This window comes from Rhodnius prolixus, unplaced genomic scaffold (genome assembly GCF_049639745.1).
Source record: "Rhodnius prolixus isolate KJV_2025 unplaced genomic scaffold, Rpr scaffold_2, whole genome shotgun sequence".
Classification (NCBI taxonomy): Eukaryota; Metazoa; Arthropoda; class Insecta; order Hemiptera; family Reduviidae; genus Rhodnius; species Rhodnius prolixus.
Genome location: NW_027411592.1, coordinates 32,703,368 through 32,725,557, shown reverse-complemented (window position 1 = coordinate 32,725,557; position 22,190 = coordinate 32,703,368). Strand labels below are relative to the sequence as shown.

General features: G+C 35.5%; 1 protein-coding gene across 13 annotated transcripts in view; it reads right to left on the bottom strand.

Moving 5' to 3' along the window:
* Positions 1-22,190, bottom strand: part of Sh (Potassium voltage-gated channel protein Shaker) — an 820,486-nt gene that overhangs the window by 10,253 nt on the left and 788,043 nt on the right. For 8 of the 13 annotated variants that reach the window (XR_012455547.1, XM_074118980.1, XM_074118978.1 and 5 more), the window contains 2 exons: positions 21,696-21,886; positions 18,317-18,481 (listed from right to left, as the gene is read on the bottom strand). Coding sequence is in view for 7 of the 13 variants with exons in the window: in XM_074118980.1 (XP_073975081.1) it covers positions 18,324-18,481; positions 21,696-21,886 (349 nt within the window). In the remaining 6 variants the exon portion in view is untranslated. Of the gene's footprint in view, positions 1-4,272; positions 4,549-18,316; positions 18,482-21,695; positions 21,887-22,190 lie in introns of all 13 variants that reach the window. The other 5 variants (XR_012455549.1, XR_012455548.1, XR_012455542.1 and 2 more) reach the window with 3 other exon arrangements.

Below are 22,190 nucleotides of genomic sequence, written 5' to 3'. Positions count from 1 at the left end.
AGACATTTTAATTTTATTTAAACGTAAATTTTATAAATATTCCACTAAAATGTAATATAAAAATTTGAATTATATATATTCTTTTAATATAAGTCAACTTTACCAATAATTAATAAAGTTTATTATAACTGCTTATAAATGGGGTTTAAATTAAAAAATAACCTCTTCAAGCTTCTAACTTATTTTCGAGGCCGCCATATGCAATGTTTACATGAACGGTTAAAACGCCCACAGTCCGTTCCACTTGGGTTTTCGATCGCAACGCTCACAAGCAAGTGGAACGGCCAAAATCGCGGTCGTGGTCGTGGTCGTTGTGGTCGCCAAGTGGAACGCACCCCTAGTCAATTCTGGTTTTGATAAGCCTGCTAAGCATTAATTCCGCTGGCCTTTAATTGGAGGGTGCTTCAACAACTTTCCTACAAATCTCCAGCTTCTTCCACCATTGCCTCTAGTTTTTTCTTGAGCGTTTGGTCACATACCTCTTGGCAGATTAAAACTGTCCGGTAGGACAGTTGTATAAGGGTTGACCATCAAAAACTGCACGAAAAAGTGTAACGTTGAAAAACACCCAACTTTGACAATTTTTTTCTATTTTTCTATAAAAGATAAAATTCCCAAATTTTCTTTATAATATAGGGCAAATCCTCCTTTATAACTGTAATTTTTTTGCAACCACCCAGATCTAATAGGTTTCGAGAAAAAAGTTGCTGAAAATGAGCAAAAACGGCTTTTTCAAAAAATGTTCTTGTTCTTCTTCTTGTTGTTGTTGTTGTTGTTGTTGTTGTTGTTGTTGTTGTTGTTGTTACCTTTTTTGTAAACTGCGTAGCGCCTAAACGCGCGAACCGATTTTCATGAATGAGGTGTCATTTGATTCGGAATTCTATGTAGATGTGCCTTTTGGGGGTCTCGACGCTGTACATCGAATGGGAGAGGAGTTAGCCCCCTTTATGTAAGGCCCCCTCCAAAATTATTATTACTAATTACTCTGTAAATCTTGGCCCGATTTTGATAAAATTTGGTAGGATGATAGGGTTAGGGCTCCCCTACCTAACATTAAAGCGACGATCTGCTCTTACACTTGTTAAGAGGAAGTATAGCAATCATTTCAAATTATCGAGGCGTGAACCGATTTTCATGAATGAAGTGTCATTCGAATCGAAATTTTGTACAGATTTGTACTTTAAAAGTCTCGACGCTGTGCCTTATAAGGAGGGGAGTTTGCCCCACCCAAGTAAAGCCCTTTCTAAATCTATTATTACCAATATTTCTATAACGCTTAGTCCGATTTTGATAAAATTTAGCACGAAGCAGTAATTAAAGCTCCTCTACGTGGCTGTGATGTGCCATCATGCTCTTACACCTACTAAGAGGAAGTACTGCAATCGTTAAAATTATCAATGGGTGAACCTATTTACATTATGAATGAATTGTCGTTCGATTCAAAATCTTTGCCTTTTAGGGAGAAGTACTGTAATCGCAGTTTATTTTTCTTGCTCCTCTTAAAAGGAAGTACTGAAATCGCAGTTTAATTTTGCTATTTACGTACAAATACCTTCCTATGTTATTCAAAACGCTTTCTCAAAAAAATGGTTATTGAGGATGGTTTGGGGACCGCAACTATAATCATTCTTTAAAAAGATCTCTCCAGTGGTAGTTACGGTTCCGATTTAACACCTTATCAGGTTATAATGATAGAATAGCTTATTCCAAATTTTAAAAAATCTGTAAAGCAGACGTAACTTTGCAAATAGACAAAAAGGAAAATCTATCCAAAAGGTACAAAAATCTCCTTAACAAAAACTTACAGTTTTAAAAGTTAAGTATAAGGGTTGATTAAACGCCAAAAGGTACACAAATCAGCAGTTCCCAACATTTCATTAATACTTCATTGATATAATTTAAGTAATTTTACTGCATTAACTTTTCCTTCACATTTTTTAGAATTTATTAGATGTCACAGACCCTTATGCTGGCCAGTTCATTCATAATATTTTTTTATTATAATTATGATAAAATGAGTGATGAATTATTCTGAGTAGTCACATATACATGCATGTTAAAGTAGAAAAAAACAAAGTTAGAGTCGGCCACTTTTTAAATTTCAATCACGGAGGATTCAAAACAATATTTCAGTCTTAAATTCGTCTTACCGAAATATTCGTGAGCACAAATAACATACATTTAATAACAAGTAGATTATTCAACAATATTTACTCATTTCTCAATTGTAATTTAATTTAGTCCCCCTAATTTTACTTATGGTAAAATACTGGAATAATTAGCTGTCCTAAAAATATGCATATCTTTATTTTCTTTATTTTATATTACATATATATAACATTGTGGGAAGAACACCTAGATTGAGAATGTAATTGAAGAAAACTATATTATTTGCGATAAAGCCAGATTATTTATTACTTATTATTACAAACGTTTGACTACAACATAAAATAACAATTACTTTAATCGAAGAATGAACTTAAACCAATGATTTTTATTTAAAAATAAAAATAAATGCATAAAATCATTGATGTAAAAAAAGTTTATGAATTTTTTAGCCTCTTATTTTTTTTATATTTTTTATAACGTTTTCTTTTTCACCTGTGATTAATAGTTTGATTATTATAGATAAATAGATATTACAGTCAATCTAAGTTAAATGGTGTGCTACTTGAGTAAATATTTTGTAGACGAAAATGGCCAGCATAAGGGTCTGTGACATCTAATAAATTCTAAAAAATGTGAAGGAAAAGTTAATGCAGTAAAATTACTTAAATTATATCAATGAAGTATTAATGAAATGTTGGGAACTGCTGATTTGTGTACCTTTTGGCGTTTAATCAACCCTTATACTTAACTTTTAAAACTGTAAGTTTTTGTTAAGGAGTTAGAAAAGAAATTGAAGTATTTGAAGGCATTAAATTTAAATAAAACAACATTATTGTTATTCATAATAACCAAACTAAATATACCTTATTATTTTTTCATTCTTAATTTCAAACATTCCGGAATCTAAGAACAATAAAGTACATGAATATAGCCAAGCACTTTATTTTGGATTATCTAGAAATTTACGGCACGAGTTCAAATTACCACTTTGGCAGTTGGATGTAAATATTACGGTCCAATTCCAGATCTGCTGTACTGGTGTGCAGTTCCAATGGAACTATGGCAGATGTAGGAATACACTGTAGCACTATTCGGACAGTCTCTACAGCCTCTCTATCTCGAACTCTAATTCAGCTTGATTTTTTTTCCTTTTTCCCCCCAGAAAACTAATGAGATAGAGAGCGCTGGAAACAGCAATTGCTACCTTCACAATTTTCCTCCAGCCCTTATCAAGCAGCAGAACGTCACGTCGATTGGGTTGGACTGTTCTGTCAGTGAGCCCCGTCCGTTTGTTGTACAACATATTTCTGTCACACTCAAGTTTTTAAAGTTTACTTAACTCAACTTAAGTTGCTAACTGTCCAGCTGGTTGTTTCGATGAAAATTTTCTGAATATGCTAAACGTTCGCTCGAGCTTATTATGGATATTTTCTGGCTTTATCTACATCTACCACCCTGCATCCCAAGTACCTCGCGTAATTCCTAGTTCGGATAACTTGTTACCATTAAATAAAACCCTCCGTCTCTGCAAACAAATCTCCAAACGTGAGCTAAGCATTCGACGTTTCTATGTTATTATTGGAATACAGGATTGGTCCTGTTGCACAAAGCAATGCAGGCCAGATAGAGTGCATACTTTCACCAAGCGCCGGATACCAAACCACCTCCCATATTGGTACGTGAGAAACCAGTTTCCCCTTAATAAAAATCCCCGCTATTGTTACGTGAAACCGCAAGCTCAGTTTTTCAACCATTTATAGCGCTTAAAAAAAAAAAAATTAATAAGTTTAGGAAAGGTACCGAACAAGGCAATATGACCATAGAAGTTAAGTGGCTGTGTAAAGTTTTTAAAGAAGTTGAAAATTTTTTTAGAGGGTTTGGATTGCCCTCAAAGAAATGGTATCTGTGGCACTTCAATACAGAAAAATGGCTTACAATATCAATCCCAGTGGGCTACATTGTGATCTTTAATAAAGAAAATAATTAAGTTTATTAAAAAATGGTTATTTTCAAATAAAAAAAAATGATTATTTTTTCTGCAAACCCCATTATAAGAAAAATTTCTTGATTTTTATTATAAACCTCACTATTTATACTTTTTATCTTACGCAATTTAATTTGCAGAATAATTCAAAATAACAAAAATTAAGAAATAATCACAACGACCTGTGTCTACCTTGCAGTCGTAGAACTAGCCAGGAGGTACAGCTCCCAATTTTCGCTTGACCAACGGGCCACACTGAATGGAAAAAGGGACCGCTTTACGCCCGGTTGCCCAACTTAGCCCAGTCAACATTTCTGGCATACTGGAACCCTTTTTGGCCGGGGGGTTGTGAAAAGGTCCAAAAATCCCCAGAAAAGTCCTCGGCGATGACAAGGATCGCTCCAGGGACTTCCGGCATTGTAGACAAGTGCTGTACCACTCAGCTACTCCTTTCCCTGTTAAAGAAAGAAAACGCTAAGTATTTATCTATCAAAGAATAAGCAATTTATTAAAAATAAGAATACTTTTATTTTAAAACAATAATATTAATTTGAATTATAATAGCTTAAAGTAATTCTGCATATTTAAGAAATATAGATTTACTTGGCAGGATGGAACTCAGGCACAGAGTCCAGTTTTGTGCACTTAATTTGTATTCTTTAGATAGGAAAGAATATGCACCTGTATAATTAATGCAAATATCATTGACTACTATACAGGGTGAACCAGTAACTAATGTCCATAAGCCTACTGTGTGTAGTACATCTAAAGTGGAGTTCAATGACGTATTGGCCAACTTCATATTCTCCACTATTCTTGAGTGACGTCACTTTAATTTTTTTTTTCTAAAATGATTACTTTTTTGCAATAAAAATGTTATTACTCAGAAATGATTTTTGGGGAATATCGAGGTGCGGTCATCAATAAAAACAACTTTTTTGCTTTGTACCAACGTTTCGGTAATTTTTACTACCTTCTTCAGGGTCTGTACAAAAGGAATATGACACTAATGTCGATAAAATTGAAAACCAAAAAAATAAAAAATATTTCCAATACATAAAATAAAATAGATAGATAAATATAATATAAATATAATTTGGAAAGACTTACTATGTAAATTACCGAAACGTTAGTATAAAGCAAAAAAGTTGTTTTTATCGATGACCGCACCTCGATATTCCCCAAAAATCATCTATCAACAACGGTCGAAAAAACCAAAACCATCATTACTCAGAAAGTTTTAGTCCGAATTCTGTTCTGATGACACGGTTAGAAAGACAGACAAATTTTCTAAAAATTAACACCATTTCGAAGCAAAAGTCATTCTCCAAACAGCCACAAACTCCCTCCGAATACTGGTAAAATGAAAGTAATCGAAATTTTTAAGAAAACTCATTAGGCCCTTATGTAATCATTATCCGACTTAGGTGCTGGCACTTTTTTATAAAAGTTTCCTTGCCGAATGGGCTTTCAAACGGTATATCATTTTCCAGGATTCCTTTTATCTTCGTATTACTTTGTTACTTAGAAATTACTTTGTTTTGCAAAAAAAGTGTTCACGAACACTCAACAGTGTTAGTTTATCAAGTTGTTTAATTCATTGAAAACTCTTTTGGATGGACCAATAGTCAATTTTAAAGCAGATTGTCTTAAAATAAGGAAGTCAAAGGTTACAAATTGCAATTTTAACATTTACTTCTGATTTCACTGAAATATTTGAGAAAATGTTAGGAAATATATTTTAAACAAGTGCTATTTTTATAATCGATGGTTAATTTGCTTAGTTTCAAATATGGTACGGTACAATAGAAAATTTTGAAACCAAGTCTAACAGATAAGGGAAGTTTATTTGTGAGACACCTAGTTGTATTGGTTAATTCCAGATTCCGAAATAAGGATTATCTGTTAATGGGTTCAAAGGGTTGTTAAGGGCTTATTCACATTCTTATCTTTTTCAACAGTGCAGTTATGTGTGAAATTGTAATTTGGAGTAAATACAAACTATATGAATTTTTGTTTATAAAAATAGTACTTGTTTAAAATATTTCCTAACATTTTCTCAAATATTTCAGAGAGAGATCAGAAGTAAATGTTTAAAGTGCAATTTATAACCTTTGACTTCCTTATTTTAAGAAATCTACTTAAAAACTGACTACTAGTCCATCTAATAAATTAAACAACTTGAAAAACTAACACTGTTGAGTGCTCGTGAACACGTTTTCTTGTAAAACAAACGTAACTTCTCATAAGAAGATAAAAGGAATCCTGGAAAATGATATACCATTAGAAAGCCCATTAGGCAAGGAAATTTAAATAAAAAGTTCCTAGGTCTGATAATGATCACGTAAGGGCCTAATGAGTTTTCTTAAAAATTTCGATTACTTTTATTTTTCCCGCATTCGGAGGAAGATTAAGGCTGGTTGGAGAACGACTTATGCTTCGAAATGGTGTCAATTTCTAACCGTGTCATCAGAATCGAATTCGGACTAAAACTTTCTGAGTAATAACATTTTTATTGCAAAAAAGTATTGATTTTAGAAAAAAACGTAAAGTGACGTCACTCAAGAACAGTGGAAAATATGATGTTGGCCAATAAGTCATTGAACTCCACTTTAGATGTACTACACACAGTAGGCCTATGGACTTTTGTTAACTAGTTCACCCTGTATACATCAACAAAAGCTAGACATAGAAGATAATATAACCTTTTAAAAGAGCACAGTACAAGCAAGAATTATAAAAAAGTAAAGCAAAGTAATGCCTATTTTTTCAGGCGGGGCTTAACGTCCAACTACCAATTAGGTGCCGTGGACGAAGACAATTAGCAAACATACTTTACTGTAAATTTCTTTTATTAACCATTAAATAAAATCCAAGGCCAAAGACCGGGTATCGAACCCAGTACCACAATACATATTAGCTTCGCAGGTCTCGCCTCTTAACCCGCTCGGCTATCGTGGCGCCTCCAAGAATTATATACGTACAGCTGAAGATGGCCAAAAAAAAAAAACGGTGTCTAATAATATAGGCGGTAATAAAGTAAACATTATTTTGAACTTCAAACTAATATTACACCGATAGTGAAGCCGTTGATTATATTTCAAGACATTTACAGAGAAGTTGACCAACCTTCCTCCTAGAACTGTCTTGAGAAGCTATTAAACTTTGACAAATAAACGTTCTAAATGTGGTTGAAATGAGCTCACAAGGTTAAGATAAATCTTTTAGCATATTTTGGTGAAAAGCTCCAAGAAATTGAAATCTATTGAAATCCATGAAGAGGCGGTTCCTGGTCACATGGTGGCCTTGATTCGAAACATCGAATCTCATCTATCTCCGATTTTCCTTTTTCTTTTCTTTTAGTTAGGCCGATCAGACCCATATAGAGATTCAAACACATGAAAACCTGTTTGTAAACACCACTTTTAGGGATTCTAGAGACCTCAAAACAGAGGATAGTGTCAAAATTCAAATTCGCAAATATGCTCACTCTCCAAGATCTTCTTCTAATGGTAAAAGAAACACAATAAAACAAGGCAAGTTTGTTCCTTCCGTCAAATTTTCAATCCAACCATCATCAAATTTCTCAGTCCTTTGCGTGTTCATCATACATCATTGGTAAGGCTGAACAGGTTGATTACACTTCTTCTAGTAAATACCTAATTGAGCCGTGCGAGGTGAAGTTTTTAGGCGCGCTTGTTGGTTGTCTGTGAGTGGGGTAAGACGCAGGCGCAGTAAGTGCGGGTAGCAATGCAGTGTTAGCTGGCAGGCCACGTGACAGATCAATAGATCCTCTGCTTACCTTTACCCTCCGCTCTTTCCTCCTATTCTTCTTGCTCTCCACTTTTCAGCTTTTATTCTAGTTCTAAACACTCACCCTCCGCAAGCACTGCCACGTCTTATATAGTCTCATAGTTACAACTAATCTCACTTTCTCACAGCGTTATCCAATTTACTTTGCAGCATTATCTATAGTTAAAGGATGTTTTCAGAGCATAAAGCAATCACTCTTCGAAATCATTATAGTATTAGTGTACAAACTATGAAAAGTAGAAATAGAAGCAAATTTAATTAAGGTTAAAACAGTATTTCAATCGCACTCATTACCTTGAACATTTCAAGATCAAAGCTTCTGACCATTCCTAAACTGGGATTCTTAATTTTATATCCCCTGAATTTTAAGACCGATCAGATATTCTAAAATGAGGTCAAAACGAGTATACAGTTTTGTTTTATATGTAACGCAATTGACGGTCAATCCTTATACAGCTGTCCTTCCGGAAAGTTTTAATTACAAGAACCAGGCACTTGAAATAATTTTTGTAAAATTTTATTTGACTATTCACTAGCCCATACAGATGCCAAGGTAGCCGAGCGGTTAGAGGCGTGACCTGTAAAGCTTGTGGTACGGGGTTTGATTCCCGGTCTAGGTCTTGGATTTTTTTAAATGTTTAATATGAGAACTTTTGACGTAAAGTATGTTGGCTAATCGCTTCCGTCCACAGCACCTAATTGGTAGTTGGACGTTAAGCCCCGCCTGAAAAATAGACGATTACTTTACTTTACTTTTTACTCACTGGCCGATACACAGAGGGAAACTTTTTAATCTCTCTTTAATGGAGGTTAATTGTGTAAAGGGTGTGACTGAAGGCCGAATTCGTTGCATTCAAAAAAAATCCATAGCGACTCCTTAAAGTGACAAGAATTTGTGCATAGAATATAAAAGCTTCAGGATAAAGAAAACGTCCAAGTTTATTGTTTATTAAGAGAATGTTGTTCTTTTAGACATAGTACACTGGATTTGCTCAGTGATCAGCGATGTTACATACTGCTGTCCCACTTGGGGGCCTTCTTCCCCTAAAATGCAGACAGATAAGCAAACCACTTAGTGCTAGGAGGCAGTAAGTCTCTCTAATTATGCACCAAAGAATTTTTATTTATGTTTTAAGGCGCGTCTACATCTAAGGTCATTGGCGCTCGGAGCTTTTGTCGGTGCACTGCCGGCCTCCGGACAGTGTTCTCTCGTTACAGACAACACTGTCCATCACCGGACAGTGAGCTGTAAGAAGCTCCTAGGAAGAGAAAATCTAAGTGTCAGCAGCTGGATTCGACCCCGGGACCTCCGCGTGGGAGTCCAGTACGCTAACCGCATAGCTAATCCCTTCCCTACCAAAGAATTATCAGTTAAGTTCCACTTTGAAAAACAAAAGTTCCCACAAATCATCTTGTCTTTGAAGCCATTTATTAGGAATACGTAAAAAACAAAAAAAAACAAGAATGAATACGACCTTGATGCACCAGAAGAAGTGCACTTCCTATTTGACTCGTGTCTTTCGCCCTTGAAGTTTTCATATTCTTTGGAAATTGGGAGAACAATTAAAACGGAAAAAAAGTGCATACTGTTAGACCCTAGAGTGTCTGTCAGCCCTTAAAATGCGTGAAACATTGTTGTGAATGACCGCAAATATACACGGATTGGGCAGCTGTCACGATGTCAGGAAAGCTGCTCCATGGGAACAGTCTTGCCTGTATCGTTTAGATGCGCTAAGGACCTATCCTGATCTGATTCTAATCAGAGCCGTTTTTGCTAGCCAAGTTAAGCGTAGGATCCCTAATATGGAGGGGAAAACAGTACACAGTTCACTGCAAAGAGAAGATATCTCTCTCTTTGTCAGGGGTCGTATTTGTAGCTAGAGATGTGAGAAGGTGAAAAAAAGTATTTAGAGCAGATGCAATGACAAAAGATCAATTTGCTTCGTAGTTGAAGAGGGTTAACCATTGCTTGGTGATCCTCGTGTATCCCAGGCTAACAATCCAATCTTCACTTCCACATGCATTGCAAACGCTAGTACAACAAACTGAGGTCTACTGACACCACAGGCAAACTCTACCTTTTATCACACATACAAAACACACGTATACATTTAATACTTTAGAGCCTATATTCTATAAACAAACTCTGACATTTTAGAGAGCAGCAGTACAGTACAATCTCTGTATAACCTTAGTCTAATCTATGCCAAAGGAGGGCTGTATATTTACACGGTGTATGTAGGCCTGTGAATTAACAAATAAAATTACAATTACAAGAACTTTTGGAGCATTGTGTCTCCCAATTTTGTTACGTGTAAAACGAACACATACTTTATTTTGACCTCAATGGTTTCCCCACTGGGTACTGCAGGAGCTCCTCTCTAATCTCAATGATCACCTTTTTAAAAATTCCCAATTTTTCTTCAATTGTATTCTTAACTTTCAGGAATTTTTGAAATGTTTCATTTTCTAAATGTGCCGATTTTTTTCTCTTTTATTATTTTTACAGCAGTAACATCCCATTTTTAAAGATTGCAATGTAAGAATCTGCTGCTGCAGGTAGAATCTGGAGATTTTCCCTTCTCTCTTGATTTTGCTTTCTGTTTTTCAGAGTTCAATTGCAGTGGCGTCATCTATTATTCCTTTAAATATAAAAGCTTTCCTCTCTATTAGGATTCTCGTTCTTATTTTGGAGTCTTTCATTTCTCGAACAGATGGTGAATGTAGTACATCACTTCATCTATTAACTGATCGCAGTTACATTTAATTAGGCAATTTATTGTTTGTCAATTCTTTTGATCACAGAGATCTTAAAATTCTTGACTCAACTGTCGTTACTCAGTAAATCTATTTATTCAAGTTTGCCTTCGATAAAATTAAGCCCATTCTTGTTCTTAAGTTGATAGCTGTGTCAAATTACAATGTTGTAGAGATATTAAAAACTGTTCTTTTAAAATGAATCTAATTTTTTTTTTAAAATTACTTCCACAGTTCTGCAATATCTTTATCCTATCCTCGTCGCCATTGTTATATCAAAGAGTAAATAAATAAAAACTTCTGAATAATTAACTTATACTTAACACATTCAGAGCTACATTAATAATACGAAAAGTGGAACCATATAATTTTGTTGAGAAAGAAAATAATGCAAATATGTTTAATGCTGGTGTACGACTAAAAGCTTGTTTAATAAAAAAGCTTAGTTCCAACAGAATCTCTGACTGATTTGAAATACTCGTAGTACGGAGCATTATGAGCGGTTAGAGTTAATTTTCTAGTTTTGCGCATGCTGTTTACCTTCACAAAACTAGTCGAAGGATCTATTGGAACTAACCTAATATCTATTTATCATAAATAGTGTATTATGTTGTTTAAATTGTAACCTTAAAGAAATGAAAAACCTTATCCCATCTGTTAGTTGGTTGCCCTCTACATAGCAACTGAGAATGCGCTATACAGATAAATTTGTAGCAAAAGAAATTATAACCTTCTTAAATTCGGTCAATAAATTAAGTGAAAAGTACACGGACGCGAGGGCTGGAATTTCCTCAACCCTTCCAATGAACACCGAATCCGTAGCACCTAATCCATAACACCGAATCCAAAATCTTTAAAATAAATTAGGAGAGCTTCCGCCCTTTTTTTTTTTTTTTAGCAGTAAACAATCCATAAAGTCCTGAAAATTCCGTTCATACATCACGAGATCTGCGACAAATACCGCAAATTTCACAAATTCTTGCCTTCTATCTTAGACCCTCTTACTATCCCGCACAAATATAAGCCGACCCACACCTCAGACTGAAGAAACTTAGGCCAGAGTCCTGTTTAGTGGCAGTGATTGATTAAATGGGCAACCAAACTGTCAATGGAATCTCTATTTGGGTGGTTGCGACGCTCTTTGTTGCATTCAGCCAATTATGAAGTAACAGTTACCTTCAAAAAAGGAAAGTAATACTTTACAAAATTTAAAAAAAAAAAATAGATGCATATTTAACAAAATAGAATAATTTCGAATTAAATTATTGAAACAATAATATGTTATCTATAACCATAATTAAAATATATTGTACAAAAGTATAGAAATTAAGCAGAAAAAATGTACACTTCAGTAAATAACCAGAAATAAAGTTCATTCTGAAGACATTTTAAACCAAGTATGAATCAAATAATTTTAAAATTTGATGTTATTCTGTCAGTGAAATACATTCTTAGCTTCTAACAAAATTTTGAAGTAAATTACTCTTTTGTTTCAGTAGGATAGTTTTCAACGTTTGTCTAATTATATGGCGAAAGTTCTGTACCGACTTAGCAGTTCTAAGTTCTAAGTTTTTCAGTGCAGTCCGGTCAGTGAGCTGTAAAAAGCTCCTAGGAAGAGAAAATCTAAGGGCCAGCAGTTTGAAATCTAGTATTCAAGTGATTGTATGGGTTCCAGGTGAATCTCTTGTCAATGTACATACATCCCAAGATATCTCGCCTGGTAGGAAGTGAAGGTAAAACTGAAGAGGAGCACATGTGAGGAGTGAATGTATGCGACCAATTTTCTGCATTTAATTCGTTTTATCTGGCACTATTTCTCTAGGAGTATAAGGTGTTCATGTTGGATGCCAAAGAAAGGAAGGGATTAGCTGGATGGTTAACGAATATTGGAAACTTCTGGCCCTTAGATCTTCTCTTTTTAGGAGCTTCTTATAGCTCACTGCCCATCACTGGACAGTGAAACACTGTCCGGAGGCTGGTGAAGTGCACTGAAAAAAAAAACTCCGAGCGCCAATGGCTTTAGATGTTGAGGCCTCTTAAGTACAAAACAAAAATAATAATTACACAGTACAGGACAATGGGTTGCGCTTAAAGGTCGTAATGAGGCTTAGCGATTGCACCGTTAAGTGTTTCATTTTTTATTATGATCTTATATTCATCATGTCGCCTAATAATAATAACAACAACACCATTAAAGAAGGATAGTGATGTCTAATGAATGGTAATAAGAATCTCTAGAATTGCATTTATTATTAATGAAGCTGTCTTGTAGAAAAAAATTCTTTCAGTCCAGTAAAGTAACTAGTACAATGGCCAACAAAAATAAATCAACAAGCGAGCTCAAATTTCATGGAGTAGTCAACAGTTAGAAGTGGAAATCTAACTCCTAATACATTAGTAGCCGAGTTGTACTATTGGCTTATAAGGGACCAAAAATTTGTGACGTTTTACAGGAATTTTGGTACAAATCTATTGAGAATCAGCCACGATGGCGTTCTAATTCCAGCCATCGTTATGGATGCAATCTGTTCCACTTTGAAGTAATGGACTACAAATCTGAAAATTACTCGAATGCATAGAATACCACTTAGTAGTAGCCATTATTGGCGCCAGGACAATCTACTATTTCTTTTAATGGAAATTAGTTGTACTTTGTAACTTTAGATATTCATTTGAACCAATATATCATTAAACTTCTTAGCGCTATCAATGTTCTTGCCACGAGAAAACATTCATAATCAGTACGTAACGTCAGTTCTACAATAATAAGAGAAATAAAAAGTCCCATGAGAAGAGAGGCAGTAAGTCGCTGAATACAGAACTTGGTTTGCTTTAAAGCGAAGGACTTGGAACAGAAGGTAGGTTCAATGAGCCGTGCCGTTTTCTTATTTTCCATTATAATTTGAAGGTATTTATTGAATAGCATCGCATGTTTAGAGAAATTATGTTTAAAGCAGTAATAGTCGTAAGCTTCCTCTACTCGGTGAATGGTCAAGATTCTTGCCATTGTTTTATCAAACAGGGCCACTGATATGGAAAAGAACCTCTATCAGTTTTGGATCTGAACTATGTAGATTTAGATGAATAGATGTAAAGTAGTTCATAACAAGCTGTATCAAGGTATAAAACCATACTGTACACCAAGTACGAATCGTAGGAAGGAAGGAATTATGTTATATCTCAGTTCTTGTGATTGTAGTGAATATTGTTTTGACAAAAAATAACCTTTGCGGCAAGTTTTAGATCTTTGGAAGGCAATCAGAAGAGAGAAGATTTCCTAAAGTAAGAGTAATTTACTAAGATAAGAGAAACAACCAAGCTAGCCACCGCTCTTTAGCTGACAGTCACCTTGTACAGAAATTGGATGACGCAAACATACCATACACCAGTGCTACAACACAAAGCTTAAATCCAAGATTATAATTAGAAAGTTATTGAAAAATTCAAAGAGAAAGACGGATGAATTTTCTCTTCAAATAGAAGAGCATCGGAGAGCCTTAAAGTTCGCCTTAATAATCAAGCTTCAATGTTAGGATTCCATTCTGTGTAGGCCGTGTAAAGTTTAATTCGCACATTAAGGTAACATTCCTTTCATTAGCCCGGAACCTGTCCTGGGGATTACCAAGGAAGAGGTGGAGACGGCCTCTGGTCGATTGTGTTGCAATCGAGTGGTTGCGCTATGAAACCTTTGGAACGTAGAGACCAAAGGAGATAGTAGCGCAAAAAGAACTAGTAGGGAAAGTCCTCAACCTCTTTAAGAGGGGAGGGTTCGCTTACTAGATCTAAGAAGAGGCTGGCACAATAAGCCTCTAGGCTGCGGTGCCGTGGGGTGTAGGTCCCGTCCCGTTTTCTAATCTTAATCTTAATTCGCACTCAGGCTACAATCCCCAGATCTTTTAGATGTAAATCCGTGTACAGAACTGAAGATTTCTAAAGAAACCTAGTTGAAGAGCGAGAGAATATTATATATATTATAATATATGTGAATTAATAACAACATGTGAAATATGCATTTTAGCACGATGCCTGTTGAATGTTGACTGTTTGAGCATTCGAACTATTGTCTGATAAACAGAAATCATTCATGGAGCAACCCTAGTTCCTGAACATGGTCTTAATCCGTTCACTTAATATGGATTATTTAATTTCTATGAGTATGATTTTGACAATATCGAACCCGGAATCTAACGTCGGGTCTCATGAGGACCGCAGGCAACAGGTTGTGAAGCTGATGAAGGTGTATATAATATGTTATATATATATAGTATGTGCACTGTATGTTTCAAGAATATTATTTGGTGCCCTTTTCAAAAAGTTGGTAAAAAATGAATGTGAACTTTTATAGTTTATAAATTGGTTGTAACTGTCAATATCAAGCTCAGCAAACCTAATGGCGGCCTCGCTGGAACATTCACCGCTACCCAATCAGAAATACTCGAACATTACTCTGATTAAGCCATTAGAATCACTATATCTTCTTCGGTTGAAGCTCTAACACGGATTCCTAAAATTTTTGAAAACGTATATAATATAAAAAACCTATATAATATAACATAACCTACAAATATTCCGCAAGATGATTTTAAATAAAAACTACTGCTATGCTTTTGCTCCTACTTTAACTTTACTTTTCAACAAGTAGCTGGGCTATAGTGTTGATTATAACGAGAGAACTCTGTCTGGTGACCGACACTGCACTGGAAAAGGCTTCAGGCAGCATGAAGCGTTTTAAATTTAAATTGTACCAATTTTCAAGATTTCCGATAATTATAGGCCGATTTTTGTCCAATCATCTTTGGCTAAAGTTTTTGAATTATTGATATTAGATCTTCCTTTTGGTGCCCAATAATTTAAGCTGAGAACAGTGCATTTAGTACGAACTTTCTGCGATGGTATACTACAGAACGTAAAACATATGGAGTACTTGCGCACGCGCTGATGTAGATTTTATACCAACACCGATTATGCCATTACGTCACGAATCATGGAACCACTTGCATTAGAATACAATTCTCTATATGTCTCTCTTGACCATGACTTATTTTTTCTAATAATTATTTTAGAAGAATTTGTATTTTAACCCTATGCACCACTAGGGGTGAACCACTTACCGAGTCTCTATAGGGAAGTGGTAGAAAGAGAAGTGGAGATGACCCCTTCAAGGTGTCAAAACATTCCACTCACCCCAACGACTAATTTGTTTACTCTGAAGTAGACCTTCCATAATAAAGAACCAGGATTCTAAGGAGGATACAGTCCCCTACTGGTAATTAACCAGGCTCTTCAGGGAAGCCACGGGAAGAGCGGGTAGCCGGAGTTAGGGATAATCACTCCCTAGTGCAGTTGATCTCACCCCACAAAAACCCCCAGATGTTCTTAGAATAAACCCCCTAAATTAAAGGTTTTAGGCTTTCTAGAAGAGTGTTTAGAGAAAGATGGAAGCCTCTATTTGGGGAAACACTACAATGTACGGCTCCCCACAACCCAAAAAAGTGCCCTTTCGATATATATGATTATACACCTACATAATGTAGGATGTCATCAACAATTGTTTGCTATTCCAAAACATTCGAGGTTAAAGAAAATCAGCCCTCCAGGGGATTGCGGCTCTTCTGAACTTTTATTACATTATTTTGTAATTTCCTTACTATAGATGGGAATATTCTTCTCTAAGCGGTCCTTGTAAACACCTCCTTACAAGACAGAAGTTGTACCATCTTCATTTGCATTCAGCAGAAGAGAAAAAATCTGAGATTAAGACTTAGCTGAATCAAGTTCTGAGTTAACTGGACCTTGGCGTGGTACCAATGAACAGGGAGAATGGTTTGGATCATCCAGTTTCGCCATGAGAGAAGTTTGTTCGCTATGAATCCGATTGAGCAGTTATGTGAGTTTTAAATTAAAAACAAGAACAATATTTTGTTCAAAGCTTAAAACTAATTAGAAATTCTATATATATATATACTGTAACTCAATGTTTTATGTTGTATGCAAATAAACACTCTCACATTCATTTCTATTTTCTCCATTTTACACCTTTATTCTCTGAGTTGGCCACAGTTGGCTAATACGAGGGTCGTCTGAAAAGTCCGTGCAAAGTCAGAGAGATAGCACTACTGGCGCGTATCGAGGTTATGTTTAGTTAGTAGCATCTCTTGGAAGAACACACACCAAGTTTCAGCCAGATCGGTCTATTTCTTTGTGTTCGGCATTCGTTTGAATCGAGGAAGTCGAGTGATTTTCAAAAAATGGACGAAAAAGAATTTCGTGTGTTGATTAAACACTACTTTACGAAAGGCAAAACGCCTGAGGAGACTAAAGAGAAGCTTGCTAAACATTATGGTGACTCTGCACCTTCGATTAGAACAGTTTATAAGTGTTTTCAAAATTTTCGGAGTGGCCATATGGGCACAAGTGACGCTGAACGTTCTGGACGCCCTGTTGAGGTTACTACTCCAGAAATCATTGATAAAATCCATGATATGGTGATGGATGACAGAAAAGTGAAGGTGCGTGAGATTGCTAGTGCTGTGGGCATCTCGAATGAACGGGTGTACACATAATATTTTGCGTCAACAGTTTGGACATGACAAAGCTATCCGCAAGATGGGTGCCGCGATTGCTCACGCTTGACCAAAATCGAAATCGTGTGAAGTGTTGCAAGGACGGTTTGCAGCTGTTCCAGAAGAATCCGCAGGACTTTAAGCGTCGTTTCGTCACTGTGGATGAAACATGGATACATCACTACACTCCTGAGACCAAAGAACAATCTAAACAATGGGTTACCAAGGGGGAATCTGCGCCAAAAAAGGCGAAGACCGTTCCTTCGGCCGGAAAGATTATGGCGACTGTCTTTTGGGATTCGCAAGGAATAATCCTCATCGACTATCTGGAAAAGGGTAAAACTATTACAGGTGCATTATTATTCATCGTTATTGGACCGTTTGAAAACCGAGCTGCAAGAAAAACGCCCACGATTGGCCCACAAAAAAGTCCTTTTCCATCACGTCAACGCAACAGGTCACACCTCAGCAGTTGTGGTCGCAAAATTAATGGAAATAGGGTTCCAACTCGTTTCACATTCCCCCTATTCTCCAGACTTGGCTCCCTCGGACTACTATTTGTTCCCCAATATGAAGAAATGGCTGGCGGGAAAAAGATTTTATTCAAACGAGGAGGTGATTGCAGAAACGAATGGCTATTTTTCAGACTTGGACAAATCCTATTATTCGGAAGGGATCAACAAACTAGAGCAGCGTTGGGCGAAGTGTATAAGCCTAAAAGGAGACTATGTTGAAAAATAAAAAAGGTTTACCTCAAAAAATTAAGTAGTTTTTATTTTTGCACGGACTTTTCAAACGACCCTCGTACATCACTTCTGGCACCTTGAAACTTACTGATTGATATGTATCAGGATTTAGTAAAATATTTGAATCTAATTTCAATGTTTGAATAAAATCTTATAGTTAGTGGAAACATGTTTTTCCCTAGTTTTTCAGAGCTGCTAATTTCGAACCTTTCGATAATCCAGCCAAGGTTAAACCAACCTTAAACATTGAAGCTCAAGATAAGAACTCCGAAAAAAGAAAAAACATTATAAAATAAGTGGGAATATCATTAAACCAGCATAAAATCAAAACTTTACTCACTTACCCACTAGTCAGACGTCTGTTTCAATGCTCATTGCGTTGATGTTATTGTTGTGCCTTGGGTTACAATTGTGCTTCTTGGCTATGTCTCGAGATAGGAGAAGACCTTCCTCAAGCTCCATAATATCGGACGACGATTCGGATATTGAGCTCTTCTTCATATGCTGGCCTAGAAGTATCATAATGTTATTATCAAATGATGAAACATATATGCTTTACCCATAACGAATTTTTGTTAAATTTTACGTTCTTTACAAAAATAAAAAATAAAAAAAATAGAAAACAAAGAAAATAAAAATAAAAAAAAAAACTGTCTACTACAGCAAGGGATGTATCTCCCTGCCCAATTTACTGAAGAAATTAAAATCATATGTAAACAGAAGGAGATAAAGGAAGCAAAAGTGGACAGGTTAGGGAGTCACTACATCAGCAACCTACCTTCAACAGTAGATAGGAGAAACCGAATGGATGTAGAAATCTTTTGCGTACGAATATGATGGCTTCATTAATGAAAACAGTTCTAAACGCATTACTAAATAAACTTCAAGATTGGTAATTCAAGCGTTAATATGAGATGGGTAATTCACTAGTTTGTCATGTTACCAAGCAATCTAGCAAAAAGAAATATTAAATAACTATTTTTCGTGGATATAAAAGATGAATAAAATGAAAAAAAAAAAAAAAGAGCTGAGATTAATAAAATCATCCTCCGAGTGTGTACTGCGAAATGAGACTTCGCAGCCACGATTGGCCAACCTCCAGAGTTTTAGAGAGATCATCATTAGAAGAAGCAATCAAAATTACAAAGCTCCACTTCACAGTTTTCTTAAACGATCGCTTATCCCCTCAGTTTCCTGAAAATATGTTAACCAACAGTAATGCCTAGCTAATTACCAATTATTTTTGTTTCTGGAATATGTTTACAGTATATTTGCGTAAGATAATTTATTTCATTTTATAAACTGAATATTTTAAATTTGTGTTAGCAAAGTACGAAGATTGGGACAAAATAATGTAGATAGTTGGTGGTTAGAATTACCTGATTTCTCTTTGTACAGAAGCAATAGACTTAATAGGTGCCAATAGTAGTTTATTGGGATATACAAGGAAGAAGCAGAACAAAGTAGATGGAGCTTCGTTTTCGGTTTGGGGATCAGAATTTGCTAATTTAGAGGAGTAATACTGCGCCTAAGAATGTGAAATGTTACTTCTCGGACTGAACAAGAGCCCAACGTTTGGTTACGGAGCTCAGTTAAGTGTTTTTATGAGGAATAAGTCCTCCAATACGTTATTGGTTTGACAAAAATTATCGTAATTTGAATCAGAAGTACTTGCATTTTCAGAAGTGGTCGAAGGACGCCACTGCTCAGCGATTAGTATAATACTCGTAACATCCTACCTTGAAAGTAGATTGACAACAAGTGTACCTGACCCGCATTTCAACCCCCTAGCACCTATGGTTACTGAGTGCAAGTAACTATGTCAAACATATCCAAATAATTCCGTGCTCAATAACATTCCAAGTTTAAAAGTTCTCTAAAAGATGAACTATTATAATTTACTTTATATCAACTTTTTAAGCGTGTCTCTTAAAAATAGGGATAATTTAACTGCTTAAGAATAGTTTTGATTCTTGGTGTTTCATCAGAGTTTATACCATTATTTAAAAACATTTTATTTGTTTTATCTTATTTTTAGGAAAAGATTATAATTTCGAGAACATCTTAATTCTTTCAATTGGGTACAAGTAACCTAGAAGGATCTAAATAATTTAGTTTAAATTGATCTCAGAGTGGTTTGATAAGGGCAGTAGTTTAAAAATTCAAGCCATTTGTGATAGTGGCTTAAAATGCAATTTATTCACTTCACACTCTTTACAGAAATTTGATTTTTTTACTTTTATCGGATTAAAAATCTTCATTAAAAAAGATGCCAGCTTTGGTAACGCCAAATATAGTATTTATTTTTAACAAGTTTGTTAATAGGAACTATTTTCGAAGAATCTTGGATTTGCTTCTCTGATAGGTTTTCATTAAAATTACTTTTATTTTACCTATGAATAATTTTCATAGGCCAATCTCTCTTTCTGATCGTTAAACCCTGATGAAGAACATAGCAAGATGGCACGACGAGTTGATTCTTACAAAAACTGATTAAAATACAAGTTTCTTCGAATAATAATATTTATATTATAGTCAAGGACAGTTATCATATGATAATAATTTTTATTGCTTCTAAGACTGGCGATTATTGCTTAAGGAAAGAGTACTTAAGAGTCCGCCCTAATATAGTTTTAATCTTAATTATTTGTAGTTTCCTCATGGATAAGCTGAGTTATTCACTCTTAGCTGCAATATGGGACTTTTATTGCTTAGTTACTGTGCCAAATATTTGAACCTATATCGCATCCGATCTTTTCAATCCAAAATCCTCGCTTGCCAACACTTCCTTCTACGTCTCTAACCAACCTATTCACAAGATCCTAAAATTCTATAACTAACTATCCTCTTACTCGAAGGATTGCCTGCGTTCCTTCCCCTTTCTGGTGGAACCGCCCTAAAGCAATCTTAATCTTAATCCTCTTTCTCGAAACTTTTAATTCAAGCCTTCCTAATTAAAGTTTCTGACGGTGGCGTAAGTAAAGTCAGCTATCTCTAGTGTGACAGTCGTCAGTTCTCCTGCTAAAATTTCCATCTATCCACTCACGGAGAGACTACTACAACTCATCTCTTTTACATTTTCTAGTATTTTTGAGCAGTTGTACAAGTCTTAATAAAGTAAAAGAAAAGAGAAAACATGAACAGTTTTCGTGGTTGTTTTGAATCCGTAATGAAGAAGGAATTATAGTACCAAACTTAGCATAAACAGTCAGACACCTCGATAAATATTGTAGATTATTATCGTTCTAAAAAGTAAGTCAGTTTTGGAAAATTTATAAATTTCATAATCTTTTTACGATAGGGCTACTATTTTTTCAAGGAGGCCGGACCGCTTTACAGACAATCAAGACTGACTTAATCATGACAAACTTTTAAAACCGAACTGTGAAGATCATCCAAACATTTATGAATCTATTTTTTTGTGTCATTTTACGTCAACTATTTACAATCTCTTTTAGATCTGGAGAGTAGCGCAGGGTGGCTGCACTGCTTGGTAACATTACATATGATGCAAGAGTCAGGCTCCTGCAGCTCCACTTACAATTTAAATAAAATAACATTTATAACATGATCAAAATGTAAATGTATTTAATATTTAGTGACCAATTATTATATTTAAATTTTTATTTATTTATTTAGTTTTTATTAATTTATTTATATACTTTTTTTTAGATTACTCTTTAATATTTTTTTGTAGTATAAAATAATTAGTGAAATACTGACCAAGGGTACCGGGCAGATAAGGGCAGCTTGTGACGTGGTTGAAATTCTGGGACTGCATGTCTTCCTGATCGGTCTCCCTGTGGTAGAAGTAGTTGAAGTTGGAGACGATGACTGGGACGGGAAGGGCGATGGTGAGCACACCGGCAATGGCGCACAGTGAGCCCACTATCTTTCCCCACACCCCGACCGGCCTGCAACACAGCATCCCTCTCGTTACTGCCTATTCGTGCTGCTCTTCCTCTAGAGTACCCACACTCGCGCCCGCATACACACGCACAGTCGCACACAGTCACACAACAACACATATCAAACAACATGTATATATATACATGACAAATAGGTAACAAGCATGCAGGCAAATAGAAGAGGATATGGCCAGGATTAGCAGAAACATGGAGAGTAATAGAAAGTTGGGACGGCTGTGAGAGAGACAAGGAGGAAATGTAAAGATAACAGTCAAGATTGTACACAGGAAGTACATTGCCACATTGAGGA